The sequence below is a fragment of the Giraffa tippelskirchi genome, chromosome 8, assembly GCF_054371585.1.
Source record: "Giraffa tippelskirchi isolate mGirTip1 chromosome 8, T2T-mGirTip1v1.2.pri, whole genome shotgun sequence".
Lineage (NCBI taxonomy): Eukaryota > Metazoa > Chordata > Mammalia > Artiodactyla > Giraffidae > Giraffa > Giraffa tippelskirchi.
The window spans coordinates 159,890,418-159,909,182 of record NC_137282.1 but is presented as its reverse complement, the minus strand read 5'-3'; the positions used below and the strand labels follow the sequence as shown (position 1 = coordinate 159,909,182).

General features: G+C 42.5%; 1 protein-coding gene across 2 annotated transcripts; it reads right to left on the bottom strand.

Annotated features, from left to right (window-relative positions):
• Positions 1-759: 759 nt before the first annotated feature.
• EEF1E1 (eukaryotic translation elongation factor 1 epsilon 1) lies at positions 760-16,961 on the bottom strand. Of its 2 annotated transcripts, none has more exons than XM_081523673.1 (4): positions 16,867-16,961; positions 11,975-12,175; positions 7,346-7,441; positions 760-2,040 (listed from the first exon to the last, which is right to left on the bottom strand). In XM_081523673.1, the coding sequence occupies exons 1-4, from the start codon at positions 16,951-16,953 to the stop codon at positions 1,900-1,902; spliced, it is 525 nt and encodes a 174-aa protein (XP_081379799.1). In that variant the 5' UTR covers positions 16,954-16,961; the 3' UTR covers positions 760-1,899. The 2 variants fall into 2 exon arrangements, with proteins under 2 accessions (XP_081379799.1, XP_081379800.1); XM_081523674.1 differs by lacking the exon at positions 760-2,040 and adding an exon at positions 6,326-6,667.
• Positions 16,962-18,765: the final 1,804 nt, after the last annotated feature.

Below are 18,765 nucleotides of genomic sequence, written 5' to 3'. Positions count from 1 at the left end.
TCCTCACAGCAGACCTGCACTGAAGTAGAAGAATGAAATGCTCAGGGTGGGAGGGCTGGCTAGCCCGTCTCTCCTCCATCCTGTCTGTCCTGCTTACCTGCCCGGGTCCAGGGGAGACCAGAGAAGTGTTAGGGGAAGGTGTGATTCCCAGTAGTTGAATTTAAGGTGGAAGGCTTACAGCAGACCCAGCTGGGGGAGTGGTTTGCCAGACCGAGCAAGCCCACCTCTATGGTTCACAAACTCCCAAGATGAACTTGAGCCCTCTAGTCTCTGAATATGCAAACACAAATTCACAGTTTCTAATACAAAGGCTACTTCGTAAAAATTAAAAATGTTTCTAATACAAAGGCTACTTCGTAAAAATTAAAAATGCTCCAAGTAGCAATGAGCTGTGAAATCCAACCCTGTAAAAACTGTCTTCATCTAAGGGCTTCCCTGGTGGTTCAGGGATAAATAATCCACCTGCCAATGCAGGAGACCAGGGTTCAGTCCCTGGGTTGGGAAGATCCCCTGGAGATGGAAATGGCAACCCACTCCAGTATTCTTACCTGGGAAATCCCATGGACAGGGGAGCCTCTCAGGCTACAGTCCATGGGGTCGCAAAAAGCAACTACACAACAACAAATTACAGTATACTCAACATTCTTGCCTATTAAATCTCTTGACTCAGGAGGGGTGGGGCTCTTATAAAGGGAAACCATTACTGACAGCCAGGGGCTGCATGTTAAGCTTTTTCACACACATTGTCTCCATGAATCCTCAAAGTTTAGAGTCATCTTTATTTTTACATTTTATTTTTACATATTAAGAAAATGTGGTTACCTGATTTGCTTCAGGTCGTGCATGCAGCTAGTATGTGATCAAACCAGCACCGAGCTGGTGTACAAACGAACGTGATGTACATTTCCCAAGTCTCTGCTCTTTGCACTTGAACTTTGAATTGTATTCTACTGAGAGTCAGCGGTGGCACCAAAATATTACATCACAATAAAGTGCTCAAAGACTCCACTTTTCCTACAGTTTGTAAATGTAGGCTCTTTAGCTCTCAATCACTGACTATTTATTGACTCAGCTGCTAAGAGTTATAAATTATATAGGTTTCTTAATAAATGTGTGAGTTTTTGTTCTTTAGGGCATCGAGGCAGCCTTTCTATGTTGGTTTTTATTAATAGTTTAGAAAAATCTAGTAGTTAGAGAGTCCAAAATTAGGGGGATGGTGGGAATTTCCCATCCCTTTTTAGCTGCTGCATATTCCAATAAGCCCAAGGCCAACAAAAGAACCATTAACTCGAGGGAATGTATTTTATTCCACTTCCCTCTTGGGCAGAGCAGCAGTTGGTTTCACTTCAATGAATACTGACTACAGGAAAGAAAGAAACAAAAAAGATTTTTCTCAACCACCTTTACTGGCTCACATAAATATCTAAAGACAAATCCATCTGTCTTCCCTTTTTTGTCTCCTTGGTAACAATTTACTCTAGCTGTTAATAAACAAACTCCTAGAAATATGCAGAAGGGGAAAATGAATTTTACAAGATGAAAGAGGTCAATAAACAGTCAAATATGTCAATCACTGAAGGATTTTTTTTTTAAAGATTAAACCACTAATTTGCAACTTTTATTAACAGAAATTTCATCTATATCTATAAAAACCAAGATAATTGATAACTTGATTTCAACTCAAGTTTTGACAGCAGTTGAAGTTTTACATTAAAAAAACTGCAAAATGTCAACTAAAAAAACATATAAAATGCTGGGACGTGGGTTTGCACTTAAATTGTACCAACTTCAACAAACAGAGAATGGGTGCGTATCAATTCACGTCAGTCGTCTGGTCCGAAACACACTTTCCACTGGACATGGGTTATTCCCTCTTCCAGGCGGGGCGCGGGGTGGCTTCTACTGGGAATTAGCATATAGTCTGTTCTTGATGAAGACCACACTAGACAGATGCTGCCTAATCCCTGGACAGTGCTGAATGTGACAGAACCAGCGCGACACGTTAAGATATTTCTCCTTCTCTTGAACTGTCAGGTCAACCTAAGTAGAGGTGAAAAACACACACAACACAGACATCACATCAGTGCGACTCTTAACATCACTCGAGTGGGAGACAGAAACTGGGGGGGGACCCCCCACGGGCATCCAAGCCAACGTGTTCAGACAGGAGTGAACCGTCTCAGCCACTTGCGCGAGCTCTCCATTTGTTTAAGCCTTTCACGTTGCCGTCAAGAACAGACGTGCTTCTGAGTGAAATCTCAAGTTTTCAACAAATGAAAAGTCTACATTAAGTCAGGATCTAGAGGACCAGAGTTTTGTTTTTTTTTTTAATTTTATTGAAAAGGAAGAGAATACCTTCTGAGAGACTATGATATGGTTCTTCCTCCAGTATTTTTCGCAAACCTAAAACAAGGAAGGTTTGTTGGCATCTAACATACTTAACAAGGGAATACAAGGTAAACTCACATACATACGTATCTACAAATATACATACACACATATTTCTGGATGGCTGCTGCATATAAACGTGCAGAAAACTGCTGTTTTCTACTAAACTCTGTAGAAATACACAATGAACCTTTTACTGTTAAGTAATTACCGCTTAACAGAAGAAGGAAGGGCTGTTTCCAGGGTGTGTGCCTCAGATGAACAACAGGCATTCCGAATTCTCTTTGCAGTAAAGCTGAACTTGATCTTCAGCTCACAGAACTGCCTGTCCCGCTACAACGAGGCCCAGAGAGCTGCTTAGGGAAAGATGCAATCAACACAGTGGGTCAGACCCCCGATCACTTCACTGGGCTCAGACCCTAGTGCAGGCGACTTGAAGCCTTTTCTCTGAGCCACATTTTACACTGGAATCATGAAGAGGCGTCAGGCAGGAAGAGGCCAGCAGGCCGGCCACGGACCAGGTGGGACTGGTGTAGTTCCTGATCCTGTTGTTAGTTCATCTATTTAACATATTGCAACTCTCCATGAAACTGGCTAGGCATGTTCAGAAACACACAAAATCTCAGTCACCCTCTCGGACTGCAAATCCATTAGCCATCGGCTTGTTGCGTGTACTTGTGTCCACAGGCAAATGCTCTCCTAAGTTACCAGTTCAGCAACACTGAATGACAAACCACTCTGGTATTTGATAATTATTACAAAACAGAAAAATATTATAAAGGGTAGACAGGTAGCACTTTCTCAATAAATGTTTAATTGAACTTGTACTTTCCTTTCACGTTTACTACCAGGCAATTTAAACAGAAAAGCGGGTAGAAGTCGTTCAGCCTTCCTTTTTGCCTTCACGACATTAGGATACGACTGTACTAATATCTGCTCTGTTAACATCATCTTTGATGTCAAATGTCTATCTCTGTTGGACCAGTTTACTAGCAGTGCGAGTCTCACTGCTACTGTTACATAAAATTTCACTTTCCGGTTTAAATCCTACATGCAAAGCGCTATTCATTGTTGTTTTGTCGATAGGTCGTAGTCGTGTCCAACTCTTGTGAATCCACGGCCTGTAGCCCACCAAGCTCCTCTATCCATGGGATTTCCCAGGCAAGAACACTGGAGTGGATGGCCATTCCCTTCTCCAGGGGATCTTTCCAAACCAGGGACTGAACCCGGGTCTTCTGCATTACAGGCAAATTAGTTACTGTCTGAGCCACCAGGGAAGCCCACTTTCACACAAACACATACATATATATATACATATATATATACATAAATAAAATTCAAAACCAACTTCAACAAACCTCTTTACTGACAGCTAAAGCAAACAGAAGTAGCAAGTATTACTCCAACTTGATTTCATGTCAGCTGTTGATACATATGGTGAGTCCAATTTGACTGCTTATAATCTGACTAATTTCAGAACTCTTTCATTTTAAAAAGCCTCTACACTCCAGCACTCTTGGCCTGGAAAATCCCATGGACGGAGGAGCCTAGTAGGCTACAATCCATGGGGTCGCGAAGATTCGGACACAACTGAGCCACTTCACTTTCACTTTTCACTCTCATGCATTGGAGAAGGAAATGGCAACCCACTCCAGTGTTCTTGCCTGGAGAATCCCAGGGACAGAGGAGCCTGGTGGGCTGTTGTCTATGGGGTCACACAGGGTCGGATACGACTGAAGCGACTTAGCAGCAGCAGCTGTTTTGTGAGATGTTATCGTTCAGAATCAATTAAAATGCACAAAGAAAGCATTTCCAAACAGTAAGGCTTGTTTGATCTAGGTTCAAGTTGTTCACTCAAGTTTTGATGCAGGAGGGCAGGGCAGTGTCTGTTTTAAAATCTACACTGCAGAACAGGCCGTGCTGTCAGAGACTGGCGAATGCTGCCACCAGGTCTGTTACCAAAGATGACAGCAGCAACAGACAACGGCGCACGGCAGGATCAGTCCTTCACAACCTGAAAATTGCACATTTTTCAGCCTCCGGTGTCAGGAATACAACAGACCCACAGCATAAAATAATTTTTATTCCAAGAGCTTCTAAAGTTTCTTTTGATTCTTTTAATTAGATGATCTATGTTAGAGAATGTAAATTTGTTCACTTTCCCTCAGGACATTTTGCTAGAATACAACCTGTTTCCAGGAAGATCACGTTACACTTAACCTTTTGGTTTTATTACCACCACTACTCTTTCGGAAAACATACTGTAAACAGAGAAACAAACAGAAGACTTGACTCTCACCAAACTTACATTCTTTTAGAACTCTTGGGATGGGATCCCCATCAGCTGTTTTACTTATAACTGGATTTCCACCATCCCTTTCTAGCTGACAATTTTTCTTTCTCCTTTTCTTTTTTTTAATAATGGGAAACACAATGCGATTGTTCTCGTTAACACTTCCTGTTCTTACTGGTCTGCGTGCCAGTGTGTCTGCAGTGATATTCAGCCTTTCTAGCAAACCATTCCTTCTTATTTATACTGGCGCTCTATAACCAGTTTGAACTGTAAGGCCAAACAGATAATATCCTTAGTCACTAATTTTCCATGAAGACATGTGAGAAACACTCTGAGCGACCCTTTCCAGATCAGAGGAAATGCTGGTCTGCGAGCTTTCCAGCAGACTCCATGCTGCCTCTGGGACACTCTTTACAGCTGGCGTTCCTGGACTGTTTGGTAGCTATTTCTTTTTTACTTCTCCTTTCTTTCTAAAAGAATGATACCTCCACTTGTGTTCCAAACTCCAAAACAAATGTATTTCAACCGATAACAATCTTATAGTTGAGCAGCACATACCGTTACAAAGGATTTCAATAATCTCGAGTAACAGCCTGTTCACGGGGGCTGCTACGTACTGGTGCAATCACTTCAAGAGAGCAAGGAGTCACTGGGCTAATCACGAACGGCCACAGTAACTGGCAGTGCCACAAAGGAAGAACAACGTAATGATCCTCAGAGGGAATTAAGAGAGACCAGATCTCAAGAGTAACTCGGCCACAGCTAAAACCGGGCTCACGGTGAAACAAAACACAGCAGGATCATTTGTTGACTTGAGGGTTCCCTGTTTCACACACGGTGCTGACTGCGCTGATTACATATTAAGTATTTAATAATGTGAACAAGGAAATGAAGGAACACATGAGGGTAAAAATAAATACACAGCCAAGAAAAATAAGAAGCTATGGGATGAACTTGAGCATGGAGCTATCTGAACCTCTCATCGACCCTGCCTGAAATTAACGCCCAGAAATCACTTTCTTCTCACCTGGGTAGGTTTACACCCAGCTCAGCAGGGGTGTCATTCAACACCACAGGCTCCGTCTGTGAGGCCTGTTCCTTGGGAAGGTGCTTCCCGCTCTGACATAACCTGCCTGTGCGTGCAGCAGGGTGGAGGCTTCGGTTGTGGACTCATTTGATGAACCCAAAGGGATGGTGAAGTGATTTACATATTATTCCACTCAATTTTGTTTCAGAAAAAAAGAGCATGAGATCCTTAATCATAATATTGCAATCATATAAAGAGGATATACATCTCAAAATAGAGATATAAATAGGCAGGGATCACTGAGTCCTGGGTGTTCATTGGAAGGACTGACGCTGAAGCTGAAACTCCAATACTTTGGCCACCTGATACGAAGAGCTGACTCATTGGAAAAGACCCTGATGCTGGGAAAGATTGAGGGCAGGAGGAGAAGGGGACGACAGAGGATGAGATGGCTGGATGGCATCATCGACTCGATGGCCATGGGTTTGGGTGGACTCCGGGAGTTGGTGATGGACAGGGAGGCCTGGCGTGCTGTGGTTCGTGGGGTTGCAAAGAGTCGGACACGACTGAGCGACTGAACTGAACTGAACTGAATACTATCAACAGAAGACTAGGGGTTTTTTTAAAGTTTTATTTTGTTTACTTATTTTTGGCTGAGCCACATGGCTTGTGGCATCTCAGTTTCCCCGACCAGGGACTGAACTCAGGCCACAGGAGTGAGAGCCCAGAATTATAGCCACTAGGCCACCAGGGGACTCCCAGAAGCCTCGTTTTAAAATGCAGCATTGAATGAAACACTTCCAACCTACTTCAGAACCATAGGCCCTTGTGGGTACGTAGAATCAGTGAGATAGCCTGGCAGCTGGTACATTAGAGAATTAGGATCTTGTTCACTCTGCTGGCAAACATTTCCACACAAGCTCCCTCCTCCTGAGTATTTACTTTCCCTACTGCATGACCTGTACAAGCCAGAGTGAGAAGAATGTAAAATAAGCACTAGTTTGCAAGAGTCACACCTCATTATAGTCTTTCATTTTTTTAATTAGAGGGGAGAAATGCTCATCTTCTTAATGACAGCTTGTGTGTGATTTCTCTGACACAGCTCAGTATGGAGACAGGACTGAAGGTGTGTATTTGGACTAACCAAGAGCTGAGGATTCAAGTTACACATCCAGCGATCTAGGCTGGATGGGGAAGAAAGCACATAGGCTTAAAAAAAGGGTAGAAACTGAGTTATTTCAGGTAGCGACGGGACTAAGGAGTAAGACTGGAGGTAAGTAAGACTGGAGTAAGAGAGGAGGTCACACAGAAGGTGGGGTACTAAAAGCAGGAATGGACAGGTGATGGCGGGGTGCAGGTGAGGATGACAACCAAGTCCAAAGGTGCCAAGAGAAGGAGCCACAGAGAAAAGCAGGGACAAGAACAGGAACAAAACCAAGCATGTCAAGGAACAGGAAGCGCCTATGTGTGATAGATCCAGGGAAGGAAGGAATATTTACATAAGGTACTTTATATAAAAATAATCCCTTTCATTTGATAAGGTGAAAATGCAAATTTGATTTAAATTCAAGACAAATGAAAAAAAGGCATTCTGAACATTGCAGACAAAAAGAGCCAATAACTATTTGAATACTCACAATAAAGCGGTGAAGCCCATAATATAATAGGATATCTGCTAATGTGAAATTATATCCTGTAAGGTAGACTTTATCTTCAAGATATGAATTAAGATCCTAGAAAAACAAATAACAAAATATTAATTTAAAAAACAATAACAATAAACTTAACTATACATTCGATTTGAAACATTTAGAAAGCTATTAGAAAACAAAACATATTTAATAAATTCAATCTTTGACAATAACAGATAAAAATTTATTTGAAATCACAAATCATATATCAACTCATTTTTAAAAACAGGATAATTATTATTCTAACAGGATAATTATTTATTTTAAAGAAATAAGAAAACATTAGAAAATAATATGCACAGTGCCATCTATGGTAATTTCAGACTCCAACTATTTCTTTGGGGAGATGGGGGGACAGTTTGTAAATCATGCTCATGTTAGATTTATTTTCTCCATTGAAATATAAAAAGCTCCTCAACAATTCCTACGTCTTAACAGAATTATAATGTATTGGTTTATTAGATTTTTTTATATATGTATATTTTTAACGTCTTAATTGAGATAATACATGTAACACATTAAAATTAATCAAATTTTTATTTATCACCACAACCATTTTTAGGTGCATAATTCACTTAATGTTAAGGGTATCCACACTGTGGTGCAATCAATGTTCAGAACTTTTTCACCTCAGAAAACTAATGCTCTGCACTTTTTAAAACAACTTCCCCTTTCTCTCATCCCCAAGGCCTGACAGTCACTACTCTGCTTTCTGTTTCTATGATTTTTATTCACAGAATTTTGTATATGCTGTATATAAGCAAAATCATGTACTATTTGTCTTTTTGTGACTGGCTTATTTCACTTAGCATAATATTCTTAAGATTTATCCATGATGCAGCCTGTGTCAGAATTTCCTTCTTTAAGGCCGATTAACATTCCTATGTAATCATTCTGGAAAAACTTCTTAAGCTGCAGAGAGAGCAGTTTGTTTTCATTCTCAAATCATATGTCACATGCTTGGCACACAGTGGTTCAGTAATCAGTAAATGTTAGCTGAATTGAATCTGAACTCTTTGAATTTGCCCAAGCCTTCATTTAAAGACAGTAATTTTCAAAACTGTATACGAATATGGGATTGTTAGAGGTGGTACAAATGATGACATAAAGAAACATGTACATAGACAAGGAAACAAATGCATAAGAATCAAAATAAAACTGGGCAGAGAAGGTAAATACAATGGTATATACAAGCTATCACTTAAATTCCCTAGCAATCTGTTGGATGGAAATGTTTTTTCCTCCAAATGTCTTCATATGAAACAAGTTTGATACAGCCTAAGAATAAAATAAATATATCTACAATTAATTTTAAGAACCATCTCTAAAAGAATCTGAAATAATAATTTAACACTGCTTTGAATAGTGTATATATTCTTAACATATTCCATATCTATTTTTAGTTAGGGCTTCCCTGGTGGCTCAGTCGGTAAAGAATTCATCAGCAATGCGGGAGATCTGTGTTTGGTCCCTGGGTCGGGAAGATCCCCTGGAGGAGGGCATGGCAACCCACTCCAGAATTCTTGCCTGGAGAATCCCGTGCACAGAGGAGCCGAGCGTGGCGGGCTCCAGTTCATGGGGTCTCAAAAGTCACAAAGACACAACTAAGCAGCCAAGCACAGCACAGCATGTTTTAGTTATAAAGACTCTTTTAAGGTTATACTTACTCTTTAGTTATAAAAACTTCAAAATGGAGTTTCAAAAACCATGAAGAGGTAATATTTTTCTGATTAGTGATATAAATAAAAATTTTCAGAAATTAAATTCTGACTTGTCAGAAATTGAATTCTGAAATTTAAAACACAGAATTTCACACTCAAAATATTCATGGAAAAGAACTAAATGTTCATTATATACTTTTCTTAAACAAGTATTTCTGATGCCAGTGCCAAACTGGCATCAGAGTTCTATCTGATTTTTCTGTTTAACTATTATCAAACTTACTCCAGTATTCTGGCCTAGGGAATTCCATGGTCTGTATAGTCCATGGGTTGCAAGCAGCCAGACATGACTAAGCGACTTTCACTTCTTCACTTCACTTCATTGATATTCTCTATTTGGTTAGACACTGCTCTCAAAGGGCTGCCTAACAGATTAATAGTGACAATTCTTTGGGAAGATCCCCTGGAGAAGGGAAAGACTACCCACTCCATTATCCTAGCCTGGAGAATTCCATGGACTGTACAGTCCATGGGGTCGCAAAGTGTCGGACACAACTGAGTGACTTTCACACATCCTTCATCTGGATCCAAATGTTAGTGTATCATAACGCCTGCTTTTTTAAAAAAAATAATTTTATTTATTTTTGGCTGTGCTGTGAGGGCTCTTCTCTAGTTACGGAGAGTGGGGGCTACTCTCCAGGTGTGGAGCACAGGCTCCAGGGCATGCAGTCTTCAGTAGTTGCGGCCTGTGGGCTCAGCAGCTGTGGAGCATGGGCTTAGCTGCTGCTCAGCATGAGGGATCTTCCTGGGCCTGCTCAGTCATGTGCGACTGTTTGCGACCCTGTGGACTGCAGCCCACCAGGCTCCTCTGTCCATGGGATTTTCCAGGCAACAATACTGGAGTGGGTTTCTATTTCCTACTCCAGGGATCTTCCTGGACCAGGGATTCAACCTGTTTCTCCTGCATTGGCAGGTGGATTCTTCACCACTGAGCCACAGAGGAAGTCCAATGCCTGTTTTTAAATTACATATTACCTTAGCTCTGAGCCACTGTGGTTTTAACTTTGAAATGGAACTTTGGTGAGTAAATTAAATCCTTTTATAATATTCTTATAGCAAGATTTTTTTTTAAAGTAATAAAAACAGAAACAGCCCAGTATAAAAACAGGCAAAGAAGATATGTAAGCAAATTTTTTTAAAAAATGATGAAAATGCTCATGTTATGAAAAAAATGCCACAGCATTAATACTGTCACACACACAAAAACAGCAAAGTAAACAAAGAGATCACTTCTTGGCTTTGTCATGAAATTGGTATAGGAGGAAAAGGGGTAACATCTATGTCAGCAGGGGTTTTGTGGAAGAGGCCACACACGGTCATCATATACTGCCAAACTACAATAAAACACTTTCCTGGGAGGCAAATGAGTAACATAGCCTTATAAATGTATAGAGCTTTGGTCCAACAATTTCCCTTGCAGGAATTTAGCCTAAGGAAACAAACGGAATGTGTTAAAATATTTAGCCACAGTCTGGTAATTACATGGGGACAGACTAAATGCTGGCACGACTATATGACAGGGTACTAACAGGTTCATCAGAGATAATATGAGTGAGTATTTATGGACTTGAAAGGGCTCCCCTGGTGGCACAGTGGTAAAGAACCCGCCTGCCAATGTAGGAGACTTGGGTTCGATCCCTGATCTGGGAAGATCCCACATGCCTTGGAGCAACTGAGCCCGTGTGCCACCCCAACTGAGGTTGTGCTCTAGAGCCTGGAAGCCGCAACTACTGAGCCCCCAAGCTCGTGCTCCACAACAAGAGAAGCGATTTCAACGAGAAGCCTGCTCACCAAAACTAGAGTGACGCTCCTGCTCGATGCAACCAGAGAAAGCCTGTACAGCAACAAATACCCAGCCCAGCCATAAATAAATAATATTATTAAAACAACAACAAACAAACAAAAACACTTAAAAAAAAAGGATAGTTGATCATGATAGACTTATAAAGGAAAAAGATCTGGAATTTATTTTCTACCAGTTCTATTGATGGTATCTGTCAGGAAAATTTAAACCATTTCCCTCAGAATGATAAATGAAAGGCTTTCAGTACTATGAGTTCTTCTCGTACAACTTACATTACCAATTTATAATTGGCATAAAATTAGGAAACAGAAAGGATTCCTACAATGATGTGGTTGTCTGGGTGATGTCTAAGGTTCCTTCAAATTTTAAGCTTTTTTTTAAAAAAAAAAACTGCTTTATTTTTATATAGGTAACAAAAATAATTTTATGTAGAAACTTTCATTCTTGGTGACTCTAGAGCCATTATTTGGTTTATATTTTATATCAATAGATTCTTGAATTCTAATTTGATTTCTTTAGAAAGAAAATACAAATCCTAAAGCATTAAGTCTCAAGGGAGGGAAACGGGAATTCTCACATCAATTGGACAGGCTTTTCTCAAACTACAACTCCCTCAAACTCCAATTCCTTCTCTCCTTTAAGAAAGTACTTTGCTGCTTAGAGAATCAGAACTACTGACTGGGGGAAATAAGTATCAAGCAATCATATACAAGAAAAAATCATAAAAAGCTATAATTATTGACTGTGATGAGCGCTACAAAGTAAAAGCACAGGATGTTAGTAAAGAAAAGTATTTAAACAAGAAAGTGCATCTGTGTGAGAGAGAGGTAGTAACCAAGGATGTGACTGAGGAAGGGTATCTGAGCTGAGGTCGGAGCTGAGGGGCGGGCAGAGTCTTTTCCAGGGAAAGGTAGTAACAGGTACAAGGTATCACGAGGTAGAGGAAACAGTAAAGAGACCAAGAGCTCCAGTTACTGAATCTCAGGCAAAACAGATCCCGGCTATTAACAGTTCACACACGTCAGCCCATAAAAAGAAATCTCGCCATGCCTTCAGGACAGCGTGGATGTCGTCTTTACTGGAGTGTCCGTCCACTCGGGTCACCCTGTATTCTAGCCACTGCTGAACCACGGCCTTCTCCTCAGCCGTGCTCCCCAGCAAATACTCCTTGTTGGCCTGCTTGACTAGGTGAGCTGCTATAGTAGTCAGTCCCGTTAGACTCGGACCGCTGTTCGTCTGAAGAACTGGAATCTTAAACAGAAAAAAAAATCTTAAAATACCATCACGACTGATAAGTTCTACATCCTAAACTTTTTTTTTTCTTTAAATACTCTTAAGATACTAAATAGGCTTCTCTGGTGGCTCAGTGGTAAAGAACCCACCTGATAATGCAGGAGACACAGGTTCGATCCCTAGGTCTAGAAGATTCCCTGGAGAAGGAAATAGCAACCCACTCCAGTATTCTTGCCTGGAAAATCCCATGAACAGAGAAATCTGATGGGCTAGAGTCGCATGGGTCGCAAAGAGTCAGACTCAACTGAGCAAGTAAGCATGAATGCACGAAGATATTAAATTATATACAAATCAAAGTCAGGAAAATAACAGTTATATTAGTTTACATTTGATAACAGTTGCTTGATGCCATGAAACTGGTAGTAACATTGCAAAAATGAGTCATGATATTTCTACCTAATTTATAACTACATATGTACAAAAATAGAAAATGGAAATCCTAATAATCGCAATAATTTCAATCAAGACTACCCACACTCTATTTAGCAAGGTGAACAAACATGCTTAAATAAACCCAACTTTGCAATAACAAAAACAAGAAGCAATTGTAGTGAACACTGAATTCATGTTGATACAGCTAGAACCACCAAGTGAGCTGAAGCCTGGTTTAAGTGACATGCGATCTAATATAATTAGTTACCTCATTAACTGGTATGGACTGTGATGGCGATTTTGCTGCCATGGATTGCATATTCATCAATTTTGGAGTAACTTCGAATGAGTACACTGATAATAAAAGTCTAATAATAAAGTCAGGGATTCAGGTAATCATCTGAAAAACAATTCTACTTTTTAAAGTTTTCCTGATTATAACAGCAATACAAAGGATCAGATTATAAGAAACTGCTAATTAACTTAAAAGTTTTTGATGCACAACTAGGCAAAGTATTTTGAGAAATTTAAAAGAAAATGGGAACTATCACCAATAGGGAGACCAACCAATTATAAAGAACAAGTAAACAATCTAAACGACTTCAGGAAACCGAAAGAGAACATTTTCAGAAGACGGCTGCTCTTTCCTGCTCTTTTCAGTCTCCTGAACTGAGAGAGGGACTTACTCTATGCAGGGCCCTTTAACACTCGAACCTGGGTCAACAAGACCATGTGAAGTATATGGGAAGATTAACATTTTATGGATACAGATTCAAAGGTTACCTCCCAAACAATAAAGGAAGTAGCCAAAGGCGGTCTCAGCTTTCCACTTCCTCACCAGCTATTTCCATTCACTACCTAGCTCCCTGAACTCTCCTTTTTGCCTTCACCCTCAAGTGAAAACATCACTTCTAAGATCACCAATAATCTCCTTTAAAAATGCATTAAAAAGAACATATGAAACTCGCTGAGGGCGCTGCCAATGTTCCATGGCCTGACTGTGACTGTGCCCACTTCATGGTGGTGGTTTAGTCACTAAGTCGTGTCCGACTCTTGTGACCCCACGGACTGTAGCCCACCAGGCTCCTCTGTCCATGAGATTCTCCAGGCAAGAACACTGGAGTGGGTTGTCATTTCCTTCTCCAGCACTTTATGGTAGGTAAAGAGATGCCTGGGCTTCCAGCAAGGGAGGGAGGTCAGGAGGAAAGAAAGAGGAAAAGAGAGAAAGAGGGAGAGGGTAGGAGGGAGGAAGGAAGGAAGAAACAGAGAGGAGAGAAAGAAAGAGGAAAGTAAAGAACTCACAACTGCTGAGTGTGGGAGGAAAAGGACAACTCTAAAGAGAATTATTTGTAAAAATAAATTACCCACAACCCCATCACAGGAAGTCAAAAAATTCCTGGTGACTTTCTCATCTAATCATTACATCTTCTAAGATGTAAGAGGCAAGTAATTTCATCCTCAGTTCACAGATGAAGAACCAAGGTCACCAGGTTTGTAATGGTGGAGCTGGGATCTCAATAAAGTACAATTGGCTGGAAAGTTCATTTTCTTTCATTCACACAGCCTAAGCAGACAAACCTTATGCAGTTGCAATCATGGGACACATACTATTTCACATTCATCTTAAGGTTCCATGGTCTTCAAAGTAATAACTTTCAATGGCTACATAAATAATATCTCAATGTGCTGATGTATCATAATTTAACAACGGTTCTCCCAGAGTTGCATATCTGGATTGTTTTGAAATTTTAATTATGATTGATATTATTGCAGCGAGTGCCTGACTGCAGGCTAATTGCTGTCAGTTGTCTTCCCCCCAAAATGAATGAATCTTATCATACATCATCATCCCTTTCCCCAAACACATCAACAAACCTTCAATAGCTGCCCTCTGCTTAAAAAAAAAAAAGAAAAAAGTTTAAATTAAAATAAGAAACCACACCTTGAACTCCACAACCCTCCCAACTGGGACTCCAACTATAATTCTGGGTTTACCTTATATTGCATCATCCATCACATTGCTCTACTTGTTACCTCAAATTACCCAATCTTCAGTTCAGTTCAGTTCAGTCGCTCAGTTGTGTCCGACTCTTTGCAGCATGCCAGGCCTCCCTGTCCATCACCAGCTCCCTGAGTCCACCCAAACCCATGTCCATTGAGTCGGTGATGCCATCCAACCATCTCATCCTCTGCTGTCCCCTTCTCCTCCTGCCCTCAATCTTTCCCAGCATTAAGGTCTTTTCAAATGAGTCAGTTCTTCCCATCAGGTGGCCAAAGTACTGGCGTTTCAGCTTCAACATCAGTCCTTTCAATGAACACCCAGGACTGATCTCCGTTAGGATGGACCAGTTGGATCTCCTTGCAGTCCAACATAATTTATTAGTTTTATACACTTTAAACACCAACTTTTTGTGAAGTTTCCAAACTCATTTTTATAGTCAGAATTAACTTTCTCTTTCACACTCATCAACAGTGCTTTCCTCCATTTAGTAACTATTCTGTTCTGCTTAAAAAGAGCCCCCAATGAATTTTCCTCATGCTGGATGGTATGCTCCCTGAAGGCAGGACTCATGTTTGGCAAACGTGTGGGGAAAAAAAAACAAACCAAATGAGAGAGAAGCAGCAGCAGGAGAGAAATCAGCGGGAGGCCAGAGAAAAAGGAAAAAGCAGGTATCTCTGGCTCCAGTCAGTGGGCTGGTCTTCCGCAAGTCAAACATCTTTTCATGTGTGTGTGTCTGTGTGTGTGTTCAGCTATGTCCGACCCTGTGTGAGTGTGTTCAGCTGTGTGCGATTCTCTGCAATCCCATGGACTGTAGCCTGCTAGGCTTCTTTGTTCATAGATTTTTCCAGGCAAGAAGTAGTACTCCAGGGGATCTTCCTGACCCAGAGATCCAACCGGAGTCTCCTGCATTAGCAGGCAGGTTGTTTACCACTGAGCCACCTGGGAAACCCTTTCTAGACTTCAGTCTAACTTGTAAAAACTACAACACGACTGCTTCGGAGATTAATCAGTCTTCGGTTCTTCTGAAGCAGAATCAAAGAAGTCAGAAAAAAAAAAAAAAAGAAGAACTGAAGAAGTCAGAAAAAAAAAATTCATCTAGAAAAAAATCTCCAAGGGGCAAAAACCTTATATAATGCAAAAGTTGTTTTCCTACTGTCCCCTCCTCTAATACAGTCATTCCTCCACCGCAACCACTTAGCTTTATAAAACACAGAAGCCCTTCAAAGCCCTTAGAAATCTGAGTCCCTATGCCTCACTAGGTCACCTCAGACCGCGGAACTTCCCCTTCGATCTCTGCACGTTGCACAAGGAACTTGATCAGACCTTGGAACAGGATTCCACTAAGGGATCTCGCGGCCGTCCACGCCGCAATGCAGCACTTTTCAGCACTGTAACCAAAATAGCTGCAATGTGTGTCCACTCAGCTAAAAATCAAGCCTCCGGAGGGGACGGGAGGGGCGGGGCCGCCTCGACCACCGCCGTACCGCCGGGCCTGGCACGGCGGACACCACACCCCGTTTGCTCTCTGCGGTCGATTCGGAATTCTGAATGAAAGGTACTCTTTACACTAAACGCTGTCACTGAACACACACGCGGGGCCTCCAGCCTGCTCTACCCGCGGGCTCTCTGAGGACCCCTTCGCCTTCCCAGAGCGGGAACCCGAGGGCTCTCTGAGGACCCCCTCGCCTTCCCAGAGGGGGACCCCGCGGGCTCTCTGAGGACCCCCTCGCCTTCCCAGAGCGGGACCCCGCGGGCTCTCTGAGGACCCCCTCGCCTTCCCAGAGCGGGACCCCGCGGGCTCTCTGAGGACCCCCTCGCCTTCCCAGAGGGGGACCCCGCGGGCTGAGGACCCCCTCGCCTTCCCAGAGGGGTAACCCGCGGGCTGAGGACCCCCTCGCCTTCCCAGAGGGGGACCCCGCGGGCTCTCTGAGGACCCCCTCGCCTTCCCAGAGGGGGACCCCGCGGGCTCTCTGAGGACCCCTTCGCCTTCCCAGAGGGGGAACCCGCGGGCTCTCTGAGGACCCCCTCGCTTTCCCAGAGCGCGATGATGACAGTTTCGCAGGAGGAAAAGTTCGGGGCGAGCGGACCAGCTTCCTCCCGCTCCCCCCGCTCCCTCCGGGAGCCAGGGCCGCAGAAGAAGACTGGAGCGCAGACACGTGAGGAGCCGGGCGGCATCCTCGCTCCACCGCCTCCCCCGCCCGGCCCGGCCCTAACCGGGCTCCGCCGGCCGCGCTGCCGTCCCTGTCTCCCGCTCCGCGCCGCCTCCGCTTCTTACCTGGCGCTCGCCCTGAGCGCTGTACTTGTTCCCTTTACTCAGCCCCAGAGACTTCTCCAGCAGCGTCAACTCCGCGGCCGCCGCCATCTTCCGGCAGAGCTCCCGGCAAGGGGCGGGACCGAATTCGCAAAGATCTCCTGCATTGGCTGAGAGGGGCGTCCCGCTCCCTCAAACGTCACCGCCTATTGGCTGAACGTAGGGGGGCGTGCCAACACGTAGTAGGCGGGGTTAATGAGGGCGGGACCGAAGGCGGGGTGTGTGACAGGTAGAGAGAGCCTGGCCAACTTCAAAGATGCAGCCGGGGTAGCAGCAGAATTCTGAATTTAAAGATTATTCAGAGAGCACTGGGTATGTTAGTGTCCAACATACGCTATTTGCGTAGCCCAAGAAAGTCAGCCATTGCTAGTTTTAATGATCTTTACTTACAATACCTCTAAGATATAATAGTGATACAATTTATGTATATATTTATTTATGTGTATTATGTATATTTATGGTTTCCCAGGTGGCCGTAGTGGTAAAGAATCCACCTGCCAATGCAGAAGATGCAAGAGACCTGGGTTGGATCCCTGAGTGGGGATGATCCCCTGGAGGAGGAAGTGGCAAACCGCTCCAATATTCTTGCCTGGGAAATCCCATGGACAGTTCAGTTCAATTGCTCAGTTGTGTCTGACTCTTTGCGACCCCATGGACTGCAGCACGCCAGGCTACCCTGTCCATCACCAACTCCCAGAGTTTACTCAAACTGTGTCCATCGAGTAGGTGATGCCATCCAACCACCTCATCCTCTGTTGTCCCCTTCTCCTCCCGCCTTCAGTCTTTCCCAGCATCAGGGTCTTTTCCAATGGGTCACTTCTTCGCATCAGGTGGCCAAAGTATTGGAGTTTCAGCTTCAGCATCTGTCCTTCCAATGAATATTCAGGACTGATTTCCTTTAGGATTGACTGGTTGGATCTCCTTGCGGTCCAAGGGACTCTTAAGAGTCTTCTCCAACACCACATTTCAAAAGCATCAATTCTTTGGTGCTCAGCTTTCTTTATAGTCCAACTCTCACATCCATACATGACTACTGGAAGAACTGTAGCTTTGACTAGATGGACCTTTGTTGGCAAAGTAATGTCTCTGCTTTTTAATATGCTGTCTAGGTTGGCCATAGCTTTTCTTCCAAGGAGCAAGCATCTTTTAATTTCATGGCTGCAGTCACCATCTGCAGTGATTTTGGAGCCCCCCAAAATAAAGTCTGTCACTGTTTCCATTGTTTCCTCATCTATTTGCCGTGAAGTCATGGGACCAGGTGGGATGATCTTAGTTTTCTGAATGTTGGGTTTTAAGCCAACTTTTCCACTCTCCTCTTTCACTTTCATCAAGAGATTCTTTAGCTCTTCTTTGCTTTCTGCCATAAGGGTGGTGTCATCTGCATACCTGAGGTTATTGATGTTGATGTTGTTTTGCATATCCCAGTGAAACAATGGATCCAGGCAATGATTATCAATAACTTCACATCACACAAATAGAGGCAAAGAGACAGAATGAGCTTCTGAGAGAGGTATATTCATCACCTAGGAGGTAGTCTTGCAATTGAGTCTGAATCTGATTAAGTCTTTTATCAAACAATCAGTTCACAGGAAATAATAACAGGAAAGAAGAACTTATTAAGTGAAACCATGGATAGGCAATCAGAAAATTCTAAACCACAGGAAACTCTATAGGACAAGGGAGTGGTCTGATCATTTCAGTAAGTAATTTGCAAAGAAAAAAATAAAAAGCAGAGGGGAGATGGAACCAATAATTGTAAAGAGTTATGAGGACATATCAATAAATTACAATGTATGAATCTTTTTTCCAAATTTAATTCTAAAAACAAAAAAAAACACCTGTTATTAAATAAGAAAAATGTTG